Here is a 24,089-nt window from a genome sequence, read left to right on the forward strand (position 1 = left end):
TCTTTCCCTTCTTAAGTTTCTGAGCACTTGGTCTGAATCTCTCCTTTATGCAGATCCCATTCTATCTCCAACCAGAGTTGTTTGTGAACATGTTGCGTTTTCCTTCATTGTAGATTATAAACTCCTTGAGGGTAATGACTATCATTTTTCATTCCTATCCCCAAAATCTAACACAGTGTCTTGCATATAGTAGACAGTTAATAAATATGCAATCATAATTCAAATCTAGCCTTGGATTCTTACCTGCTGTATGACCCTGGGCAAGTTACTTAATCTCTGCTTCAGTTTCCTCAACTATAAAATGGGGATAATAATAACACCTAACCTCCCAGGGTTGTTGTAAAGATCAAATGAGGTAATATTTGTAAAGTGCTTTGCAATTCTTAAAGCTCTTGTTACTGTTACTGTTATTATTATTATTAATCTGTTGAACCTGTGACCTGGGGGTTTTCCTAGCTAATCTGGAAAGGTTGTCTTATCTACCACTGTCCAGTCTCCTGAATAGAGAAAGGTAGGAACTGAACTAAGGTACATTAAGCAATGACTTCCAAACAGACATCACCTGAAGGGGAGGCTCAAGTGATTTACCCCTGGCTCTAAACTGATCCTTTAATCCCATATCAGACAACAGCCTCTACTCTCCAAATAATAAGCAAGCAGTGTGTTGGGAATCTGGCCAAGTTCTATTCTTGATTAATGTGCTGTTCTCTAAAGTTATATCCAATGTGACTTGTGAGGAAACTACGAAGATGGGGTCATTTTAGACATCAGTTAGAGATGAAAATGAACTTCTTGGCTGGTGGGCCGGCTAGACATATACTGGGCCACGTGGGAAATCTTCCTAGGAAGATGTAAAACTAGGAAGTTCACTTGTCTAGCTGAGCAAGGGTAGGTGTAGTACTAGAGATCCGACTGCATTCTGTGTTCGGGACCTTGGTGAGGGTGCTGTGGAGGAATACAGAAGGTCCCGGTCTTAAGATTCTATGGATTTATCAGGTTAAGGATCAGAGCATCAAAGTTATCTTTATCCAAGAACCTTTTCTGATCTTGTTCCAGGACTACTCTGTCAGGTAGGTATTAGCTGATCCCTATGGTTTCTAGACTGGATATTAGGAAAGGGCATGGCAGGAGCAGGTAAAGGCTGAGGAAAGACTTCACATGTCCAACAGTCACATCACCTTTGTCCCACCTTCTCCTCCCTCTGTCTAAACCCCCAGTGACTCTGAGTAAAAGAGGAAGCCTTACTTGGAAGAAGGTCATGCTGGATCCTCCATGAATCGTGCCATACTCAATGGCTGTCTGGTCAGCCAGGTCATCCACAGATTCGATGGGCACATCCATGCGCTGTACGGTCAGGAAGGCTGCCAAGTTGGCCGTGTAAGAAGAGATGATGATCAGAGTGAATGCCCACCTATGGGGAAAGGACTTGAGTGAATTGGTTGTGGACTGAGTGGTCTGAAGGGAAGGGCAGAGGTACTCTCTCCTCTCAAGGGGCTCCATAACCTTGAGAGCAGTAGGGAAGATGGAAGGGGTTCTCACAATATGGAACCAAAAGAAATAGATAAGCATAAAATGGCACTGAAATGAAAGAGTATATCAGACATTGGGTAGATGTATTAACAATGGATTGTGAATAATCTAAGAAGGCTTCCTGAATGAAGGGGACTCTGAGCCATGATTGAAAGAAGTAAAAAGAGGAGGCTAGTTTCATAATCTAGAGCCTCAAGAGATCTTAAAACCATCTAGTTAAAATCTTTCACCTTACAGATGAGGAAACTGAGGCCCAGAATCAGTCAAAATGAATTTATTAAGCACCTACTATGTGCCAGGTATATAATACCATAACACAAATGTTGGAATACACATAAGGCCAAAAAAAAAGAAAAAGAAAGAAAAGGAAAACCTCCAAAGCAACAGTCCCTGCTCTGAAGAGGCTTCACAGAGGTGAGCTGATACACCAGAATCTCACAACAGGTTTATATGAGAGCTAGGATTAATTGTCCCAACTCCCAAGTCAGTGGAAGAAGCCTTTCCACACTATCCCCAAAAGAGTTCACATTTCAATAGCACTTTGGGGCTTATAAATAACTTTTCCCACAATAAAGGGGGGATGTAGTTTTTGTATTATTATTTCCATATAAGAGATAGGAGACTGAAGAACAGAGTAGTGAAGTGATTAATCCAAAATCATATTGCTAATAAAAGATTTTAGGTAGAATTTGAATCCAGGTCTCCTGATTCTAATGGCAAGGTTCTTGCTACTATACATTTCTGAATGTGGGACAAGTTGATCAACAGACTGGACAAGGGATAAGAGGGAACCAAATGTGTGAATGTACCATTTTTCTTGACTCCTGTGTCATCATCTGCCCAAGAAAATGCAAGTTCCTTGAGGGCAGGAACTGTTGAATTTTTGGATTTTTATGTCTAGGATATAGCACAGTGCCCGGCACATAGTCGGTATTTACCAAAAGCTTGTTGAATGATTGATTGCTGACACTGAATAAGGACAGGGGGCAGGGGTAGAGCTCTGGTGTTTCAGATTCCTGGTAGGAAAGTAGAAGCTATTCTCTAGAAAATATTGATACCCTATGAGGTTATACTAGCCCAAGGCATAGGGGTGAAGGCTCTAGCCTATCCCCAACTTTCATTAGCATATAATCAGTGCCTGTTTATTCCTATAGTTCCTCCCTACCCCCACAACACACACACACACACACACACACACAACTAGTGAAAAAGGGTTAGCCTTTTGGCATACCACATTTTAAAAGGCTTCCAGGCCCTGGCTCCCTGATGAATCTTTTCCTAAGTAGATTCCATTGGTGTCCAGAGCAACTATAGGAAATTGCCTATCTAGGGTTGCTTAGGTCAACTTGTTAATGATATTTTGAGTATGTGTGCAGTATATATTTATGTATATGTTGTTCCCCCCAGTAGAATATGTAAACTTCTTGAGGGCAGGGATCATTCCATTTTTGTCAATGGATTCCCATACCCTAGCATCCAGTGGGCACTTAACAAATGCTTATGGATTGATTGAATGATTGATTACTAGATTTAACTCCAAGGTTGGCCAAATAGCTTTGGTCAGCTCAAATACTCCAGAGTATATCATCAACCACAGTCATTCATATTCAAATATAAACCAATGTTTTGGAGAACTGGGAAGGCAGAGTGGAGAGCTTGTTGAGAGAATATAAAGAGCCTGTTTTAAGTAATGGATCAGCCTCATTTGTATTTGGCTATATAATTTGAAATATAGACAATTGTTTTACTCTGGAAAAACCTCTTTTTTACTAGCCTAATCTTTCTTAGCCCAACATGCTGTTTGTTCCCTAGACATGTCTTCTCTTTCTGCCTAGTAGCATTTACTACTGCTGTGTGCTTTTTTATGGACCCCTCCCCCCAATCCCCTTTCATTCCTCAAATCTGGATCTTCCATATGTGGAAGTTTCTGTTTTTGTGGCTTATTGGTACCTTTCTGCCTGTGACCTTGGGACTGGAAAACCACTTGTTTGAGCAAGACCTCTCTTTACTCTATAGATGTTGTTGAGTCATTTCAGTCATGTCCAACTCTTCATGATCCCATTTGGGGTTTTCTTGGCAAAGATACAGGAGTGATTTGCCATTTCTTTCTCCAGCTTTTTTTTTTTTTACAGATGAGGGAACTGAGGCAAACTAGGTTAAGTGATGTGTTCAGGATCAGCTCAGAAGTGTCTGAGGCCAGATTTGAATGCAGGTCTTCTTGACTACACGCCCAGAGCTCTTATCCACACTGTTCCAACTAGTTGCTCTCTTCACTCTATAGAATGCCTGAGTTATTTTGAAGCAGCAAGTGGCAATAACCTATGAATCGAGTATATTGCCCTGAAGCATGGACCTAGACCATCATGATCTTCATCCTGCTATACCTCAAGACAATAGTGCACCCCTAGTTGTATTCTTTCCCAGCTACTTCCCTGTCCATCTTTGGAGGTATCAATTTCTAACCTAATATGACAACCTTGGGGTAGCTCTGGTATAGAAATATTAGTTCCAGCTCCAGAGCTGAGAGTATCCTCTGGTTTGGAGGTGTCTCAGACCTCATTTCAGCGTGAAGCTCATTGGGCTTCTCTAACACCCTTTCCTTGTTGCCCCTGCTTCTTGAACTTCCTTGGGTGTCTCTAGTTAAGGCATATGTTCTTCTCTTTTGTACTTTCCCTTAAATATGCCAAATAAAAATGCCTATTACTTCCAGCATTGACTGATTCATCTAATTCTTTTCCAAAGCCCATTTAGTCTCAGCAATGGGCCCTGATGACCACAAATGTGCTAAAGTCATTAAAATGACGTGCTCTATTAAGTAGGTTAAACATGCCCCCTGCCATATGGTTTACATTTTTAAATTTGCAAGCCTAGCCCTACTACTAAAAAAACAACTCTGAGTTCATTCTTTATTGATGACTGTGGGTCAGTAGGGCCATATTTGCATAAGGGCAGTATTTCATTTGTGAAGTTGGCACTCTTTTGGCCTCCCATGCCACCATCATCTGCTACTTTACTTTGAGTAAGGAGACCAAGGCTGATTAAGATGCCCCTGTATCTAGCCCCTCTCAACCTTTCACAGGCAAAGGACCAAGCTATGATTCTGATTTAATAACAGAAAAGCCCAAGGAATCTGAGGGGGGCACAATGTCATGAGAGGGACAGTGTAGAGTCTATCACATGATGGCCTCTTATTAAGTGTCAGAGCCACACTCACACATATTCTCTGGATCAGAGTTACCAAGCAACCTGGATGTGACTATTTAAATCATCACTGAGGCAGCCAGTGGACCAGGCAGCAGAACAATCTGTAGCATCCTTCTTGCTTTGGGCCAGAAACAGTTATAAAATGAGAAATGTTTTGGATAGGGAGAATCGGGCATATTTAGGTGAACAGAGAAGGAGAGGGATGTTCTATAAGGACAAAAACAGAAGGGTCAAGGGATCAGAATCCAGAGAAGGCCTGGCCTCTCCCAATTCGGATTTTTTACCTTTCTATTAGCCCCAGTTTTCATTGTTCAGAGCTACACAATTCTCTCCAGATACTGAGGTAGATCATTCCTCCTATACCAGCACGGCTGACTTTTGGGGGAATTAGGATCCCACCTCCTTTTTGTGGGGGAAAGGACCTTTTTCTCATAGTTCATCATTGATAGAGTTGAGGCAGAGGGAAAGGAAACAGGGCTCTAACATGTGGTAGCCAAGCAAATCTGTATTTAGGGATAAGCTAATCTACAACCAGAAACCTATATTCTATAGACTTTTGTTTTTACCTTGCTGTTAAGTCATTTTTCAGTTGTGTCCAATTCTACATGACCCCATTTGGAGTTTTCTTGGCAGAGATATTGGAGTGGCTTGCCATTTCCTTCTCCGGCTCATTTTACACATGAGGAAACTGAGGCAAACAAGGTTAAGTGACTTGCCCAGAGTCATACAACTAGCAAATGTCCGAGGCCAGATTTGAATTCAGGAAGATGAGTCTTCTTGATTCCAGGCCCAGGACTCTATGCACTGAACCACTTAGGTTGCATTAATAGAAGAATAATGTCTAGAATGAGCAAGACAATAGTTCCCCTTCTCTCTGCACTATTTGGGTCACATCTGGGCACCATGTTTTAGGAGGGACATTGATAGACTGGAGTGTGTCCAGGAGAAGAATAAAATGGTGGAGGGGATGTGAATCTATGTTGTGTGAGATATAGTTCCAAGAATAGGAAGTATGAAGGAAGGAGAAGAGGAGACAGGAGAAAGGTATTCAGATATTTGGAAATCTGCATTAGTCAAGAGGGATTATACCCATTTTGCCTGGTTCCAAAGGGGAGAACTCAGACGAATGTGTAGAAGTTATAGGGAGGTATATGCTGCTGGAGGAACTTCCTAATGATTGCAGGGATGTACTGGAGCCAGTTCCCATGGGGAAATAATTCATTCACTGAGCAGAAGATAAGATTAGATGATCCCTAAGGCTTCTTCTACCTTTGTGGGTCCATGATTCTCTTCCACACACAATAATAAAGAGCCATGGCAAAGAAAGGGAGGCTAACAAGGGTTACAGAAATCTCATCTGGATAATGAATGGCTCCCAGGGCTCAATTTATGAATACCACCTGGAGGTTTTTTCTTTTTTTTTTTTTTTTCAAAAGGACTTTGAATTTCCCAGTGGGCAAGAAGTTTGCCATAGAAGAAGCAGTAGATCAGGTGTCTGTACACTTTCAGAATGAGAACACATCCACGGTGGACTTTCTTCCTCTGACCCCAGAGGTCTAGAATGGCCTCCTGGTACCTGACCCCACTTCTGTCTTGGGTTCTTACCAGACCCCGCTGACACATCGAGTGGATAAGGCGCGTGGGGCAATGGTAGAGCCTTGCTGCATGAAGCCCCCAACAGGAAACCACAAGCTGTTTCCCAGGGAGTACTGATTCACTAGAAGGTTACACCTGCCCTGGGCACAAGGGTGAGGGCTATACCATTCGTAGGGCGTCAACCTGTGGAGACAGAAAGGCCAAAGTGAGCATGCTCCAGGGCCAGAGAAGAGGCAGCTGGAGGTGGAGGGAGGGGGATAGGGTGCAGTGGGACGAGGGGAGGAAACACAACCTCTATATTGGGAATCAGGATTCCCGAGCTCTAGTCTAGGGTGACCTTCAGCCAATTAGTTCACCTTTGTCAGCTTCAGATTTTTTCCTCTGTAAGATGAGGGACTTGAGTCTGTATCCAAGATCCCTTTTACCAAACTATGAATCTAATTATATTGGCAGAGAAAGTCTCCTTCATCCACTTTCCCCAATGAGTCTTCACTAAGTAGCTCCTTACACATAGAATGCCCTTACTTTCTCAACCTGCTCACACATTACCTCTTTTATCATCTCAACAGATTCTGAAATAAACTTTTTTCAACTGGCCATTTTTCCATGCAAAGTATTTTTTCCTTCGCCCTTCCAAATCTTGGCTTGACAGTCCCTCAGTCATTTTCTTCCTCCCTCACCCATGCTCCTTGTCCTTGGCATGCACTTACCTATGGCTTGTATATAATGTAAATGGCTTATAGTCTGTCCATAATTCAATTGAATGTTTCTAATACTGCTAGGCTCCCTACTGCAGTAGAAAGAACAATGGGTTACAGCCAGCAGCAAGGAGACAAGAGTTTGAGCTCTGCAACTCAGTCATATAACCATGGGCATATTGCTTACCTCTCTGAGCCTCAGTTTCCTCATTTGCAAAATGGGATATATTTATACCACCTACTTCCCAGAGTTGTGAGGGACAGTGCTGTAGAAATGTGAGTTATTGTCATCTCAGCAGCACTAATCTCACATTGCCACCAGTAACATCATGATGTCCTGTCCAAAATGGCTGTGTGTGTGTGTGTGTGTGTGTGTGTGTGTGTGTGTGTTTTATTAGATTGTAAGTTCCCAGAGGGCAGGGCCTGGAATTTTTTTTGTGTTTTACTTGGTATAACAGTACAAATAATTGGGCACTTAAATCTTTTGTGGTAATTACAATGGTGATGAGTGTATAGGTGTGTTTTGGGAGGAAGGGATGGGGAAGAAGGTGTACTTAGTCCTTGAATTCAGTCAAATCTGGATAGATTAAATTAAGAAAACTTTAGCCTATAGCCAGGACAGTGCAGCAGCCACCCAGCTGGTTTTGGAAGTTGCTTGTGGCCAGGCTCCAAGACCATCATACAAATCTCAAGTGGGTGATGGTCATCTACTTGCTGCATCATGTCACAAGGATTCCATCAGAAATGGGGAAAGTGAATGATAAAGACAGCAGTAGGAAGGGGATTCAGGCAAAATCCTAAAATCCCCCTAAACCCCACACAATTCCTCACAGCAGACAATGCAGTGAAATGGAGACAGGAGGTATCAGACAGCATGTTAGTTCCTGGACATCTTGCCAGTTGTCAGTAACAACAGTCACTTAACAGTGGCAATACCTGGGAGGGCCAGCACAGGTAGCTTTGGATAAGCCCACCTGTAGGGGGAGGGGAAAGAGACCGATTTGCACCTCATGCCTGTCAAACCCGGCACCAGCTGCTAATTCCAAGAGAATGTAGGCTGCCCAGCTCATACACAGATGAGCCCTTTTCGACTCAACTGGATTTAATTTACCAAGAGCTTTTTACTAACCCTGATTCTGACCTGGATTGTAAAGGATGATTGAGATGGCACAACTTCTCCAGAGTGGCCCGGGCCAGGATGCCAGGTCCCTAGGCAGGGGTTCAGGCTACTTTTGTTCAGCAAAGGTAGGTTTCCACTCAGGCCCCTGAACAAATTTCCCCTAGGGAAGGCCTTTCCTCCAACCCAATACAAAACTGGAAGTTTTGGGTCAGTAACTGATTGGTCAGACCCAGAAGCTGCTAGGGAAAAGGCCAGAAACCAAGAAGAATCAACAGTGGATTTATCTAGGCTTGTCCTAAGGAGTTCTCAGCACAAATATGAAAGCCCTTCACAAGTGGCACGTTTCCCTAAGCCCCTGTAACATTAGTGAGAGAAGGGCAGAGAGGAAGGATTTTCATTTCCATTGTCTCAAGGTGGGGAGAGAATCACAGAGAAATACTCTAGGTTGAAATATCGTGGTCAGGTGCCATCTTTGGCTCAAGGTGGGATCATTTCCCTTTATCAGGGCAAACACCTTCTCATGATGATATTTAGAACCCACAAGCCTTGGGTTCAAGCCTCTGGTGCTCCAGGAAAAGGGGAGGTTTTCCCATAGGCCACAGGAACAAATCACCCTTAGGGGGATTCTCCTCTTTTCTCTTCCTATACAGACCAGACTTTCTAGCCCAGATCTGCTCCTAAGAATCCCCCCCTTTTTATTGTGCTCTGTCCCCCTTACCCCCTCCCATCCTAGGACCCATGTACCTCCATCAGTCTCCCTCTCTCCCACCCCATTCCAATATAACAAGGGCAGTTATGTTTACATAAGCGTAACTGGGGTAGAGCTGGGTGATCATCTCCCTGAGGAGTGGGTCCTCCTCCCCCATCTGTGCTGCAGCCGCCTCCAGGCCCCCACTACTGTCTCCCAGGCTCCATTTCTTGTCGCTCAGCACTTTGAGGCAGATCCTGGCACAGGCTGAGGCTGGGGCAGCCAAATGCACAGCTCTTAATTTGAGTGATCTTGCACCACCCATCTCTCATTACCAGGATTCCAAATCAATCCCAGCAGGAGGGGAGGGAGACATTTCAGGCAAAACCTGCCTGCCAGTGTGTGTGTGTGTGTGTGTGTGTGTGTGTGTGTGTGTGTGTGTGTGTATGTGTATGTATATGTATGAGTGCGTGTGTGTGTGTGTATTTGTGTGTGCCCGCACACAGAAAATATTCAAGTAGGCGGATGGACAGATGGACAGATGGGATGAGGCTGGCAGCCCTGTGGGAGAGGCACTAGCCCCTCTTGGATCACTCCATTTCTAGCCAGAGGTCGGCTTTCACCTGCTTCTTACTTCCCCCATCTTCTCCTCCCTGTGAAGTTTCACACATTGGACACAAGGTGGTAGTGTGAGGACAGGAAAGTGACTAAAGCTTGTACCGAGCCACTAGGAAGAGCACACAGCTGACAGCGAGATAGGCAAGAAGCATGAAGAGCCAGACTCCAGGAGAAAATGGGTCCAGGAAGGAGAAATAACCAGGTTTTCGACCCTAGAAATGAACACAGAGAGAGGTTTCACTTTACATGGTCAATCAAAATGGACCCCAAGCAGACAGAGGATTTGACGAGTGTGGATTCTGTGCCAGCTTTGGTTGTTCTCCCATTGTCAGAATCATGGAATTTTAGGACTGGGAGTGGACTTTGGGTCCACTTGGGTCAGAGTACCCACCTGAAGTGATGGTTGGGGCTGGGTGGTGATGGATGGAAGGATAGGCACTAACAGTCCAGTTTGTGAATACTCAGATCCAGTGCTGACCTTGGCTGTTAGACACTCCCCAGTGTGAATGCCAGCCTGTGCTCAGAGAATTGAAATCCTTCTCAATTTTGTTTCTTTTATTGCCTCTGTATTTCTGGAAGGGTATAGGTGGGCTCATAAAATATTTTTTTTTGCTACTTAATTCCAATGTTACCCTATGATGACAGTGACTCCTCTTTGATAACCCCTAGGAGGATCCAAAAGCCAGGGAAATGCCCTTCTTTTCCCAACCAGAGATATGAGTTGGCCAAAGTGATGTGAGTTATGGGGTGGAGTTTGGAACAGAGCCCCGGAAAGAAGTGGGCTTCTGTTATCCTTATCAAGATAGTGAAATGAGGGCACAAAATATATATCAAAATGATCAAGAGAGTGGAGAGGATGGGGAAGTCAGTGGAAAAGAACAGATAGGCTTTCCTTTGTGGCCAAGGGCACATCATTTAGTGACATGTCATCATAACAGAATATGACATTATATCATGACCCACTCCTATGTCATGACATGCTATGTCATGCAGTGAAAGGAGTCAGCTGTTCATGTTGGTAGGGAAATGTCTGCATCAGATGGTGATTGATTAGTGTCAGTCAGTCCCCAGATATATGACAGGCAGGACCCATTCTAAGTCAAATTCAATTTATCCCTTCTGAGCTTTTCTACAGAGTCTTGTCATCAGGATATACTTGAGTACTCTTTTCATCAAAGCAGAGTATTGGCATTTGGTTGATGCTAGTGCCCCCGTTGATAAAATTCAACTCAATTCAATTCATTAAACATTTATTCAGTGTTTACCATGGGCAAAGCACTGAAAACACAACTAATAGATGCTGCCTCAGTAGGCAGGGAGTAACTCTTTGCAGTCCTGCTGTGATCTGGCAGGTTCAATCATAGACTACCTTCAATCTCCTTTTCCTTTGGTTTATTTATCTCTTTTATAAAATTTCCTTCCTCTGGGTGCTGGATACCAACCCCTCTAGGCTACATTCCCCACTAGGAAATGCATATTCTTAACTCCCCTCAGCTACTGAGAGAAGGGGTGATGAAGTCAGTCAGTCACACAAGGACTTGGACTAGAACTCCCAAACTTTGCTGGGGCTCCTCTAGGAATAGTGCCACCTTTCTTTCCACATTGCAACATGACAGTGGCCTCTGGGGCAGACAGTACATACAAAAGGTTTCTCTTCACAGCACGAGCAAGATCAGGTATCATGTATCTTCTAGCATTTACTCTCAGGAAACTTTTTGAAGTTCTCTGTCTCACGGTGCATACATACACACACGACTTTCAGAGAATACTCGGGGGTGATCTAATCAGGGAACTGAAATGACTAGGAAGATAAGGAACAAGGGAGAAGACAGTTTTGGGATGTCCCAGTCCCATCACTATGCAGATTATCTAACAGCAGGCAAATGACTCAACAGTAATAGAATCAGACTTCCTAGAGCAAGTCATTTATATTTCCATCATTGGCTAACAGAATCTGTTTCCCTTTCCTGCATGCCAAGAATCTTTAGGCAAACCATGGGAGCCAGAGTCTGGAATCCAATTGAAGAGGAGACCTGGTTGTCTCATTTGTCTAAAAAGCAGAGTTAGTATTTAAGATGAGGTCACTTCCTCCAAACATTTTTTTTCTGACCCACTTCCTTTGCCTCCAACCTATGGATTCATGTGTTTAAGGAAATGTACCTGTAGATTCACATGTTTCTTCAGGCAAGTGTACCTGCTCTAAGATCTTATATATTTTAGCTTCTTACATGTATCGCTCTCAGTGCTGTCTCGGTAGGGACAAATATGAAAACAAACCAATTCGTTGTTGATTTCTGAATGTGAAAGCCTATTAGATGCTCACTGTCAGAAATCTATACATGATTATAGTAGAATAAGTGAAATTGAGGAAAATGACAGAGCTATTTAAAGCTGCCATACTTGGTTACGGGTGATAAGGAAAGACACATGGCCATGGGAAAAATTCCTAGAAGCTCAAATTTTATATATATATATATATTTTTTTTTAAGGGAAAATATCACACAAGGCTGGAGCAAGATATAAATGTAATTCAAATGGAATAATCTCAGGCATGTTAGCAAGGGATAGTGTGATTCAACTTGTGATGGACTGATGCCATTCAGGATATGCCCAGAATAAACAGTCCAGCAGAGCCGCAGCCTGGTCTGAACCCAAAGATGTTTCTATATTGTCAACATGTTACTTACAAACCTTGAGATTTTCCACATGAGCATGTTAGAAATATTGCCCCAAAGCTGCCTGAACGTATATAATGGCAGGTTTAGAAGTCACCTGCCATGTGTGTGTAGAAATCACCATATGCCATCAATGTTTCTTCCAAATAGTGCATTTCCCTTTCAAACATGACACTCTGTTCAAAGATGGATGGTGCTAATGCCATTTTTCTAAAGAACTCAAAGCACATTCACATTTATTAGTTCATTTGTTTTCACAAATCCCTATGTGAGATAGCAAAGGGCAGAGATTTTTCTGTTTGAAAGATTAAGGGAGTAAGGACAGAGAAGTGAAATGATGTTTAAAAAAGTGACAGGTTTTTCCTCTCTGGCCTCTGAAATCACAGGTGTGCTTCCTGGATCTCCTCTCCTCTCCTCTCCTCTCCTCTCCTCTCCTCTCCTCTCCTCTCCTCTCCTCTCCTCTCCTCTCCTCTCCTCTCCTCTCCTCTCCTCTCCTCTCCTCTCCTCTCCTCTCCTCTCCTCTCCTCTCCTCTCCTCCCCTCCCCTCCCCTCTCTTTTCTTTTTCCTCCTCTCTTCTTTTTCCTTTCCCTCTCCTGTCCTGTCCTCTCTTTTTCCTCTCTCCTCTCCCTCTCTTCTCTTTTCTCTTTCCTCCTCTCTTCTTTTTCCTTTCCCTCTCCTCTCCCTCTCTTCTCTTTCCTCTCTCTTCTCCCACTCCCCCTCCCTCTCTTTTCCCTTCCTTTTCCCTCCTTGCTTCCCTGTTGCTACTCTCTCTTCCTTTATGTAAGGCCTTCTTTAGACTCCCCATGTGGTCTGTAGAATCAGCCTGGACAGGAAGATCAGTTTGCCACTTTCTACCTGGGTGACTTTGAGCAAGTTACTTTTTACCTCTCTGAGCTTCAGTTTCTTCATCTGCAAAATGGAGGAGTTGAAGTCTATGTCCTCCAAGATCTCTTCCAGCTCTGTCTACACTCCCATGCTCCCTCTTCCAAAAGGCTGCCTGATTAAGGGTACTCCCTTCCTATAGCACAATCCCAACCTGTCCTATGCCCTCCAAATACTTTTTATCATTACTGTATTTCATGACTGATGATTAATACAAGTTTGTGCTGACTCTATATTGGTCCCGTCACTTCTATTAAGCTGTGGCCTTTTTGAAGATAGGAATTCTCCCCACCCCCCAGGTCAATGAGTGTTACATGACTTGTCCAGGGTCACACAGCTAGTAGGTGTCAAGTGTCTGAGGCTGGATTTGAACTCAGGTCCTCCTGAATCCAGGGCTAGTGTTTTATCCACTGTGTCACCTAGCTGCCCCCAGAAGATAGGAATTCTTAACTGTAATCCAATTCAATTCAACAAATTGTCACAATATTGGCCAAGTGGCCAAGTTGCTGGACAAGCCACTCTTAGGGCTCTAGGCAACTCCCTGAGACAATAATTTGCAGAGAAGGGTCTGCCTGCATTAGTAGAGGAAGCCTCTCATCCAAGAATTCCTTATATTAGTGAAATTGCAGGTCCAGATCCTCTCCCTGTTTTTATTTAATACATTCTAAATGCCTAATTTAATACACTCTAAGGGCAGAGCTGCTTATCAACACAAGAGAAAAGTTGCTGAAACTAGAACTGAGTTCTCTTGGTTCCTAATCCTGTGCTAGCTTAAACTTGTCATCTGGGGTCCTAGAGATAACCCCTTAAATCCTCTTCCCTCCAAATGAAAGGAAGCTGCAGTCAACCTAGCAACCCAGGTGGGCTGAAATGTGGCAGTGAGGCCAAGAGGGAGATAAGGCGGGAGTATGTCTGTGTACTCTCCTCCTTCAAGCTGGGAATTCTCTGATCCTTTTTGATCTGTTAATTCATTGATCCTTTATTCTGCACATATTTGAGGAAATGGAAATATAATGAGAATTTAATTACTTCACCCACCTCTGGCGCCACAAGCCAGAGCATGCCAGGCCCATGTCACAGGCAGCTGTGGGTCCTAGGAGATAGTAAGGATCAGGGAAGGAGGGAGGAAGCTTCATTTTTAATTGCTGTCACCCCCAATGGTTAGGAAATTAGGTTTTGTTCTTCCAGCCTGCAGAGACATACAGTGTTTACATTAAAGATGCTTGGCTGGAGGAAGCCATCTGCTTATAATCTCTAGGCCTCCTTTATTTACTAGGGGTTAAAACATATGAATTCTGGGGACTCCCCCTAGGGCTCTCCTGATAAATAATTAGAGCATTTCTGTTCTGGAATCTCGGGAATGAGAAATGCCAACTTCTGGGACTTGTTCCCACCTTAGCCTTCCCATTATGTTTGGGAAGTGGCTTTGTATCATGATTTTCTCAACTTGACATCAGGACTGCATTACTTAATCCCAGACATCACTCCCCACTCCCTACTCTAAATTCTCTTGGAATCTGGATTGTGGGAAAGTCCACACAATGCCCACCTTCTCAGTATGGCCCAGAAAAACTCTGGAATCAGATGAGGATCTGATAGGTTGGTTGGTTGTTTTTTTTGGAGAGCTCTATGTATTCAGTTTGGTTATCTACTTCTGGCTGTGCAAGTCAACAAGGCTGGCTCCAAAGGCTAATTATCTCTCTGTCTCTGTCTATCTCTCTCTACCTGTCTCTGTCTCTATCTCTCTCTATCTGTCTCTGCCTGTCTCTATCTCTGTCTTTCTGTATATCTCTTCCCTGCCCCCCCCATTCCTAATATAGGATCTGTGAACTTGTTTTTAAAAATTGCCAACTATATTTCAATATGATTGATTTCCTTTGTAATCCTCTGTATTTTATTATCCTGTTCATTTAGAAACATTATTACGAGAAGGGGTCTATTGGCTTTCCTAGACTACCAAAGGGTCCCATAACACAAAAATTAAGAACCCTTCTGCCAGACAGTGTTCATGTGGAGAAGTAGGGGAAGGGGAATTCTCACATTCACTCCCCAGAAATCCATGGAGGTGAAATCCTGCAGTGGAATTACACTCAATTGTTCTGCCTAATGCTTTGTCCCAGAACAAGTTGTATACTCATATTTTCACCATTAAAGTGGCCAATTAAATCTATTTTAAGGGTTAGCAGCATATGCCTTCTCACCTGAATTACTCAGGTGGGGCTTTTGTCTGAATAACTCATATAAATCAGGAAATACATTGATATAGGGCTGTATCTTCCATCATCTATTGGCTCTTTTGGATTTTCATGACCATTTGAAGGAGGTAGGTTGATACGTGAAGGGTCTGTGATTTAAGTCCTGTGTGAATTCCTTCCACAGGTGCAGTTCGTTCGTTTGTTTGTTTGTTTGTTTTTGCAGGGCAGTGAGGGTTAAGTGACCTGCCCAGGGTCACACAGCTAGTAAGTGTCAAGTGTCTGAGGTTAGATTTGAACTCAGGTCCTCCTGAATCCAGGGCCAGTGCTTTATCCATTGCGCCACCTAGCTGCCCCCCACAGGTGCAGTTCACAACAGGTAAAGGAGTCCTAGACTTAGAAAGGTTAAGTCACTCACTCAAGGTCACACAGCTAGTACATGTCACAGTGAATACTTGAACCCAGGTCTTCTGACTCCCAGCTGAGTTTTCTTTCCATTAGATGACACTAAATGATGACCACAACTTTTCATAGGGATATTGTTTAGAGCCTAAAGAAGCTCCAAAGGCCATGTACTCCAACCTCCTCATTTTAAGTGACTTTCTCAAGGTCACTTGAGGCAGAAAGTATGCCTCAGAAGCAGGATTTGTACATGGGGCTTCTGACTCCAGAATCAGCATTTTTTTCACCTTTCCTTTTTGGTTTATCAAAGGAGAATCCAGGCAGAAGGAAGTCTTAGGTTTTAGGAGTCTGGAATTCTAAATCTGGCTCTCCCCTGACTTGTTCTGTGATTCTAGGTAAGCCAATCAATCTCCATCCATCATCTCCATTTATAAGATAGGGCCCCTCAACCAACGTGGCTAGGTGTTGAATAAAAAGGTGACTGAAGTAATGTTGGCAAAACACTTTGAGCTCCTTGAAAGAAAGGCTTTCAATAAATATATCATGTCACAATGATTATATATTCAGAGCTCCATATTTCCATTATATGGGCTATCATGTTACTTAGCTATAAGGAATAGAAATCTATTCATTTTCCATTTTCTTGTAACAGAGTATTAGACAGTATTAGAAATGATTCAGTGGTTTACTTAGTATTGTTCTTCATTTTCATAGACAGTCTTTCTGGAATGAATCAGACCTTCTTGAAGAAAAGCTGGTAACACATTCAGCATATTCCATGGATTAATTTAATAATGGTATTTATTTTCTCCCTTTAAAAAAATCTCTCTGTCTCTCTCATAGACACACTCTCCATTTTCTTCTCTTTCTTTCTTATTCTTTTTATGAGAATGGAAACACCAGCTGTGAGCTAAGGAGCCAGAAGAGAAAACTGTGAACTTCTTTCTTTCTTTACTTTTTTCCTTGTTGTTGAGAGATGAGGTAGGGAATAAAGAGACAACTATCAGGGGTCAAGAAAGAACCTAGCAGTCTTCTGTTGTTCAGGGTTGTTGGAGAATGGGGTTGCTTACACCATCATGCCTTGGAATGACAGTGAAGATCAGAGGCAAGATGGTAGTGGACAATGGGAGTCAGAGGACCTGGGTTGAAATCTGTGTGACCCCAGGCAATACATTTAACCTTCCTCATTTCATTTTCCTTATCTGGAAAATGAACAGATTAGACTAAATGGCCTGAGAAGAGCCCTTCCAGCTCTCGATTAATGGTCCTATGATCCAAATGAAAGTTACTTAATCTCTCTAGGCCCCAATTTCTTCATCCATAAAATGGAGGACTTGGACTGGATGATGTTTAAGGTCCTTTCTGATCCTAAATCTATGATACTATGATAATGTAAATTTTATATAGCAGGGATTTTAAAAGGCCTCAAAAGAAGGTTATTCCATAACTTCCCTAAAATTCCCAACCCCCAATTTAATATATGTGGGTTATCCACTTGGTAGATTATTTGTGGCAAATGCTTAATCCTCATGCCATTTGGCAGGCTTCTCTGCTGCCTCTTCCCATCATCAGTCAGGGTGAACTTGGGGAATATAAGCATTATGCTATTATATAATACTATGAGCAAACTATCATTAGGAAGGCAAATCTGCTGAAAAAAGAGATTGTACCTTGTATCCTCATGCCAAATATAAATGTCTTTTGGATTAACTACTGTTTTGGTTTATCCATGACATGTTTCCCTTCCACTCATTTACATGCCTATTAGAGCATTGCTGGCATCCTTCAAAATCATGAGAAGCCTCCATGTCTTAGAATGTATTTGGAATATATTAATTCCTTTGAACATTATATTGATATGACCTAGGGCAAGTCACTCAATCTTCTTGGGCCTCAGTTTTCCTTTCTGTAAAGGTTGAGCTGGATGACCTATGAGGTCTCTTTCAGGTCTAAATTCTATGATCTCAAGAAAAAAGAGCTAGTGTGTGGGGACAGTTACATGAAGAACTCTCACATTTCCAGTGTTCTTTTCACATGATTTATATGCCTGCTCCTGGGGACATGGGAAAAAGATGTATGGGGAACCCAGACATCTCTTGTGCTTTTGGGACTACTAATCTAACTGGGTTGGAAGCTCAGTTCATCTTGGTCCGGAGATGTTCTAACATCTTGAGTCCTGGGAAGCCTCAGGTGGACAGGCTACTCTTTGTATGTATTCTGCCAACAACCAGAAGCAAGAGCAGTCTGTTCACCCTGGTGGCCAGCTCAACCCCAGCCAGAGTGGAGCATGTGTTGGAACAGCCTGAGCCATCTGTCATTATATTCTGCTTGTTCCCAAGACAAATAGGGCAAGAGACTGAAGAAAGACAAAGTCTCTTCTTCAATGTGGCTCTCTCAAGCTGTTGGCTTGATTCTTTGGCCCTCAGACTGTTAGGGTCCTCCTCAGGGAACCCAGGCATCTCTTTGCTACTTTGTAACCAGAGTAGGGCAGGACAGCTGGTTTCTGAAAGGAAGCTTGTGGTCTCCTGTCCCTACCATTACTTCTGGCTGTGTAGTTTTCATCATGAGGTGACCGGCAATACAATGACAACCTCGGGGTAGGGAACAGCTTTCTCTGGGACCTGTTTCTCAGAGTTGGGAGGGATCTCAGAGGTCTTCTAATCCAATCCATGCCTAAACAAGAGTCCTTTCTACAACAATTCTGGCAAAGTGCATATCCATACTTCGAAATCTCCAGTTGTGAGGTACCCACTACCTTTTGAATCAGTCCATTCCAAGCGAGACAGGGCTAATCATAAGATTTCCTGTACATTTCCCTGAAATCTGAGATACCACTATCCATTAGGAGGCATTGTGGCATAGCGAAAGCATTTAAAGTCAGTAGACCAAGTCTGGCTCTATACGCCAATTCACTCCTCTAAACCTCAGTTTCCTCATTTGTAAAATAAGAGGACTGGAATAAACATTCTTCAGGGTCCTTTCTGGCTCTACATATCGAATCTCTGAGAGCTGCCAATTAGAACAAATTTACAAAAAATAATATTAAGCGCTTATCAAATAAACTTTAACTTCATCAACTTAACCCTATGAGATTAGAGAGTTAATGTTTCCATATCATTTTAACTGAGTCACTCACTGACTCAGACTCTAAATGTTACTCATGACAGAATCAGAGAGTGCTTAGTCTTAGCTGTTTCTATTAACATTCTTTTTTCTCTCTCTCCAATAGAAGCTAACCCAATTTGGTTTTCCCTCTAATGTGGTAAAATGCTTCAGCTTAGACAGACCAAGGATGACCTCTTCCTGGCCATCTGTTCAGTGATTTACCATAGTAGGCCCTCAAGAAATATTAGCTGAATAGAGGAATAAAGGAGTGAATGAATTCAGTCTCATGTTAGGTATTCCTGTGAAGACCTAAGATTGAGCCTCTCCTGAGATTTACCAGCCCAGAATTATTCTCCCTTCCTGCCTAATTGAGGTAAAAACCAAGCTTAGCAAACTACATGCTTCTATTTCTCTTCACAGCTTATATAAGATCGCCTGCTACTCGTTCCCACTAACATTCTTCTTTCTATGCTTTTTTCAAGTCATTTGAGGTGTTAAATTAAAATTAGCAAACTAGTCAAAGCTTAGTATGCTTGAGGCAGCTCAGAGTATAGGAAGGTACGCTGGATTTGGATTCAGAGTACCTGGGTGACTTTTCACATTTCAGTTTCTTCCTCTGTAAAGTGAAGAGGTTGGACTAATGCCCCTTTCAGCTTGGAGTTTACGATCCTATGATCTGGGCTCAAAAACCTTTTCTGCTACTCACTACCTGTATGACTTTGGATGAGTCCTTTCCTTTTGCTGGGTCTCACCTTCCTCACTTGCAAAATGCGGGGGTTGGACCAGATAATCTTTAGTGTCCCTTCTGGCTCTTGAAAGATATGATTTCACAGAATTAAATTGGCTTAAAGCATATAAGAAATGCTAGTTCCCTCATTGCTTTCATAACCTGATCAGAATGAAACCTGTCTTCCCAGCCTCAATCAGACTGCAGTTTACTGCATCCTGACATTCACACAATGGAATCCCTCTAAAGGTCTCCCTTAAAAGGACCACATCATTCACACGTCTTACACAGGACTATGCAATTTCTATGACACAAAACATTATTTTAACCAGATATGGTATTTTTAAAAATAAGAAAAAGCTGGTTTCTTAGCAAATATGTTACAAGATGTTTTTCCCCCATCACATTGATCTTTCTGTGTTCTGTTTAGGCTTATATTACCATCATTTTACATTAAAGAGTCAGCTCTATTTGGAAGCTTTCCATGATTAATTCCACCCCATTGTGATCTTTCCTTTAATCTGAGACCTCTTAGCATTTTTAGCCTTTGACTGTTTGCATTACAATGGTTTGTACGCATTCTTATATCTTGGAGGTACACTGAAACCATTTCTTATTCATGTATTTGCCTCTGAACAAGAAATATAGAAATATGGAATATAGAGATGGAAGGTCCAATTTTTAAAAATGAGCCCAGAGTGCCAAGTATAGGGCTCAACAGAATAGAGATGTGGGAAATGGCGCTAAATCTGTAGTATCCTAGGCATCAGCTGGAAGGGTAGTGCAGTAGAAATGCCATCATACTGGGAGGCTGTGTAGACTAGTAGAAAGAGCGGTAGACTTGGAGTCAGACTTGGTTCATATTCCTCCACTGTGACTTACCAGCTTGGGCAAGTCATATAATCTTTTTAATAGTTTGTTTCTTTATCTGTAAAGTGGTAATATTATTACCTAATTCTCAGTGTTGTTAGGAGGTTTAAATGAGATAATGTATATAAAGTGCTTTGTAAATCTTAAAGTACCACATAAATGTTAATTATCATTATTGCTGTTATTTTGACTATTATTATTATTATTATCATTATTACTAGAGGTCAGGAGACCTAGATTTCACTATTGACTCTTTCACTAAGTCAAAAAATATTACCTGGAACAAGTCATTCTGTACGTGTCTCAGTTTCCTCATTTGTAACATCAATCAATAAGCATTAAATGCCTGCTCTGTGTCAGGCACTGTACTAAGTACTGGAGATTTAAGAATGGGGCAAAAGACAGTCCCTGCCCTCAAGGAACTTACAATCTAATGAGGAAAAGAACATATAACCAATAGTCAGTAGAAGTTTTAACTAGTAAGTTTTAACTATGCATGTGATGAATAGGAGATGATTAACAGAGGGAAGGCACTGGAATTAAGAGGGTTTGGGGAAGGCTTCCTGTAGAAGGTGAAATTTGAGATGGGGTTTGAAGCCAAAGAGGTCAGTAGCTGGAGTAGAAGAGGGTGAGTGTTCTAGGAATGGGAGACAGAAAAAATGCCAGGAAGCCAGTGTCATTAGATTGAAGAGTGCATGCTGGGGAGGAAGGGGTAAGAAGATTGGAAAAGTAGGAGGGAGCTAGGTTATGCAGAGCCTTGAAGAACAAGCAGAGCATTTTGTCTTTGATCCTGGAGGTGATGACATGATAGGACCTACACTTTAGGGGAAAAATCACTTCAGTGACTGAATAGAGGATGCATTGGAGTAGGGAGAAACTTGAGGCAGGCAGATCCACCAGCAGCTATTGCAATAGCCTGGGGATGAGGTGATGAGGACCTGCACCAGAGTGGGAGCAGGGTCAGAAGAGAGAAGGGGGGCATAGTTGAGTGAGACATGATGCAAAAGCGAAATCGATAGGCCTTGGCAACAGCTTGGATGAGGGGCGGGGTGAGAGTTAGTGAGGAATCCAGGATGACTCATAGGTTGTGAGCCGGAGGGACTGGGAAGATGGTGTTTCCCTCTGCAGTAACAGAACAGCAAGAGGTGGGGGAAGTTTTAGGGTGAAAAGTGATGAATCCTGTTTTGGATATATTGAGTTTAAGGATAGACTGGATATCCAAGGCAGTTTTGGATGAGGGATTAGAAGTTAGCAGAAAGATTAAGGCAGGCAAGTAGATTGGGAATCATCAGCATAGAGATGGTAATTAGATCCATAGGAGCTGATGCGATCACCAAGTGCAGTGATATAGAGGGAGAAGGGAAGCGGATCCAGGGGAGAACCCTCAGAGACACCCTACAGTGAGAGGATGTAATGTGGAGGAGGATCCAGCAAAGGATACTGAGGAGTGGTCAGAGAGGTAGGAGGAGAACCAGGAAAGGGGGGTATCCCAAAAACCTAGAGAGAAGAGAGTATTGAGGAGGAGAGTGATCAACAGTGTCAAAAGCTGCAGAGAAATTAAGGAGAACGAAGATTGAGAAAAGGCCATTGGATTTGCCAATAAGAGATCATTAGTAACTTTGGAGAGAATATTTTTTGTAGAATAATTAGATCAGAAGCAGGATTTTAAGGGGTTAAGTAGTAAGTGAGAAGGGAGAAAGTGGAGGCATCTATTGTAGACATCCTTTTTGAAGAGTTTAACTATGAAAGGCTAAGAGATATGAGATAGAGGGGATGGAAGGATCAGGTGAGGGCTTTTTTTCAAGAAGGGGGAAAAACAGGCATTTTTGCGGGTAGTAAAATAGAAATAACAGGGAGAGACTGAAAATAAGTGAGAGTGGTGATGACAAAAAGGCAATCTGTTGGAGGAGATTATATAGATTGGGATCACTTGAATAAGGAGAGAGTTGAGCCTTGGTAAAGAGTAAGATCACTTTATTATGTGAGATAAGGACAAAGGAGGAGAAAGTGGCAGAAGGGATCTGAGTGACCAGACATGAGGAACAGGAGGAAGTGGGAACTTATGGGAAGTGGCTTTATTTTAGCCTCATAAAATATGAGAGTTGGGGGAGGTGGAGCCATAGAAGGTTTGAAGAGGGATGGATAGATTTGGAAGAGCCATTGTGGAAAGTGGGATAGTGAGTTGAAAAGGAAGGTATAAAGGGATTGCTTAGCAGCAGTGAGGGTCCAGTTGATGTGTAACATAAATTTACAATACATCTAGTCTTAACAGTTTTGTGATTTTCTCCACCTTCATTAAGAATGAAGGCAAAGAATAGTGGGAGTGATCCAAGGTTTGGTTGGGCATAATTGGAGATATGATAAAGGAGATAGGGATCAAAGAGAGGAGGAAAGTATAGAAATGGATTGATCCACCAAGGAGTCAAATAGGGAGAAGAGGAGAGAGAAGATGGCCTGAGAGAGAATTGAGGCATCAAGGGTTTGGAGGCCACAGTTTGGATGAAGAGTAGGGTTTTGTAAGGGAAGGAAGAGGGAGAGGTGAAAAGTCAATAGATTATGGTTGGATAAGGAGATTTCAGAATTCTTGAACACAGAAGTACATTTGTAGGTGATGGAAAGGTCAAGGTTATGACCACTTTTGTGTGTGGCTTAGGTGGAGTGGTTAGGGTATTTAAGGGACAATTATTATATATGCTGAAGAAGTCCCCTAGTATGAAGACAGGAGTTGGGAAGAAGAGAAAAACTGTGAGCAAAGTATTGGACTTATTTAGGAAGGAATGGGAATGACCTGGGGGTCTGAAGCCAACAGCTACCAGGATTTTGATTGGGTGGTGGATATGGACCTCATGGAAAGAAAAGTTACTAAGTAATGGAGGATGGGCCAACAGAGATACTATTACCTGTCACACATAGGATTGTTGTCAGGATCTAATGAGACCTTGGACAAGTTGGACTTGGACTCAGTCTTCTCAGTGTTTTAGTAGTAAAACAGAAACAACTTATGAGTGGGAGCATACACACATAAAAGTACTTTGAGAAATGTGAAACAGGGATTTGTGGATATAAGAAAGAAATTGGCTAAGAGGGATAAAAAATGTGCAATATATAATGACCAAAGCAGTTAATTGCAGTACTGAGATGAGGGAGGAGGGGGAAATAATGGGGAAATGGCACTGGATTTGGAATTGGAGCGATTGGGTGTCAGTTTAAGCTTTACTGGATACCAGCTATATGATCTGGAGCAAGGTCTTCTTGGTCCTTAGTTTCTCACCTATTATACTAAGCTCTTGGCCAAGGTCTCTTCCAACTAGGAGTCTATGCCCCTATGGTTCTCCCAGGAAATCTCTAAGGTCCATTCTCACTTTAACATGCTATGATTTGGGGCAGCTAGATGGCGAACTAGATAAAGCACTGGCCCTGGATTCAGGAGGAACTGATTTCAGATCCGACCTTAGACACTTGACACTTACTAGCTATGTGACCCTGGGCAATTCACTTAACCCTCACTGCCCTGCAAAAAAACAAACAAATAAAATGAAAAATAAACAAACAAACAAAACCATGCTATGATTCTACGATAATCCACAAGTGCCTCCAAATGAGAGCTAGATGCAAATAAATCCTGCCTTCTCTCTGCTGTACTCTAGGTGCCCTTTGCATTTCTACAATGTTTCTTCCTCCAGATTATTTGACATTCCCTCCCAAGTCAGCTCAGGAATTGAGGTGAGTGTTGTTGCATATGGATGGCTCCTATCTGGGCAGTTGAGCTCAAGCTTGGCTG

General features: G+C 42.5%; 1 protein-coding gene across 5 annotated transcripts in view; it reads right to left on the reverse strand.

The window, feature by feature from the left end:
• GRIK4 (glutamate ionotropic receptor kainate type subunit 4) overlaps nucleotides 1-24,089 on the reverse strand; it is a 714,483-nt gene that overhangs the window by 34,092 nt on the left and 656,302 nt on the right. For all 5 annotated transcript variants that reach the window (XM_043998089.1, XM_043998087.1, XM_043998088.1 and 2 more), the window contains 3 exons: nucleotides 9,557-9,666; nucleotides 6,340-6,513; nucleotides 1,246-1,411 (listed from right to left, as the gene is read on the reverse strand). In XM_043998089.1, coding sequence (XP_043854024.1) covers nucleotides 1,246-1,411; nucleotides 6,340-6,513; nucleotides 9,557-9,666 — 450 coding nt within the window. The remainder of the gene's footprint in view (nucleotides 1-1,245; nucleotides 1,412-6,339; nucleotides 6,514-9,556; nucleotides 9,667-24,089) is intronic.

This window comes from Dromiciops gliroides, chromosome 3 (genome assembly GCF_019393635.1).
Source record: "Dromiciops gliroides isolate mDroGli1 chromosome 3, mDroGli1.pri, whole genome shotgun sequence".
NCBI lineage: Eukaryota > Metazoa > Chordata > Mammalia > Microbiotheria > Microbiotheriidae > Dromiciops > Dromiciops gliroides.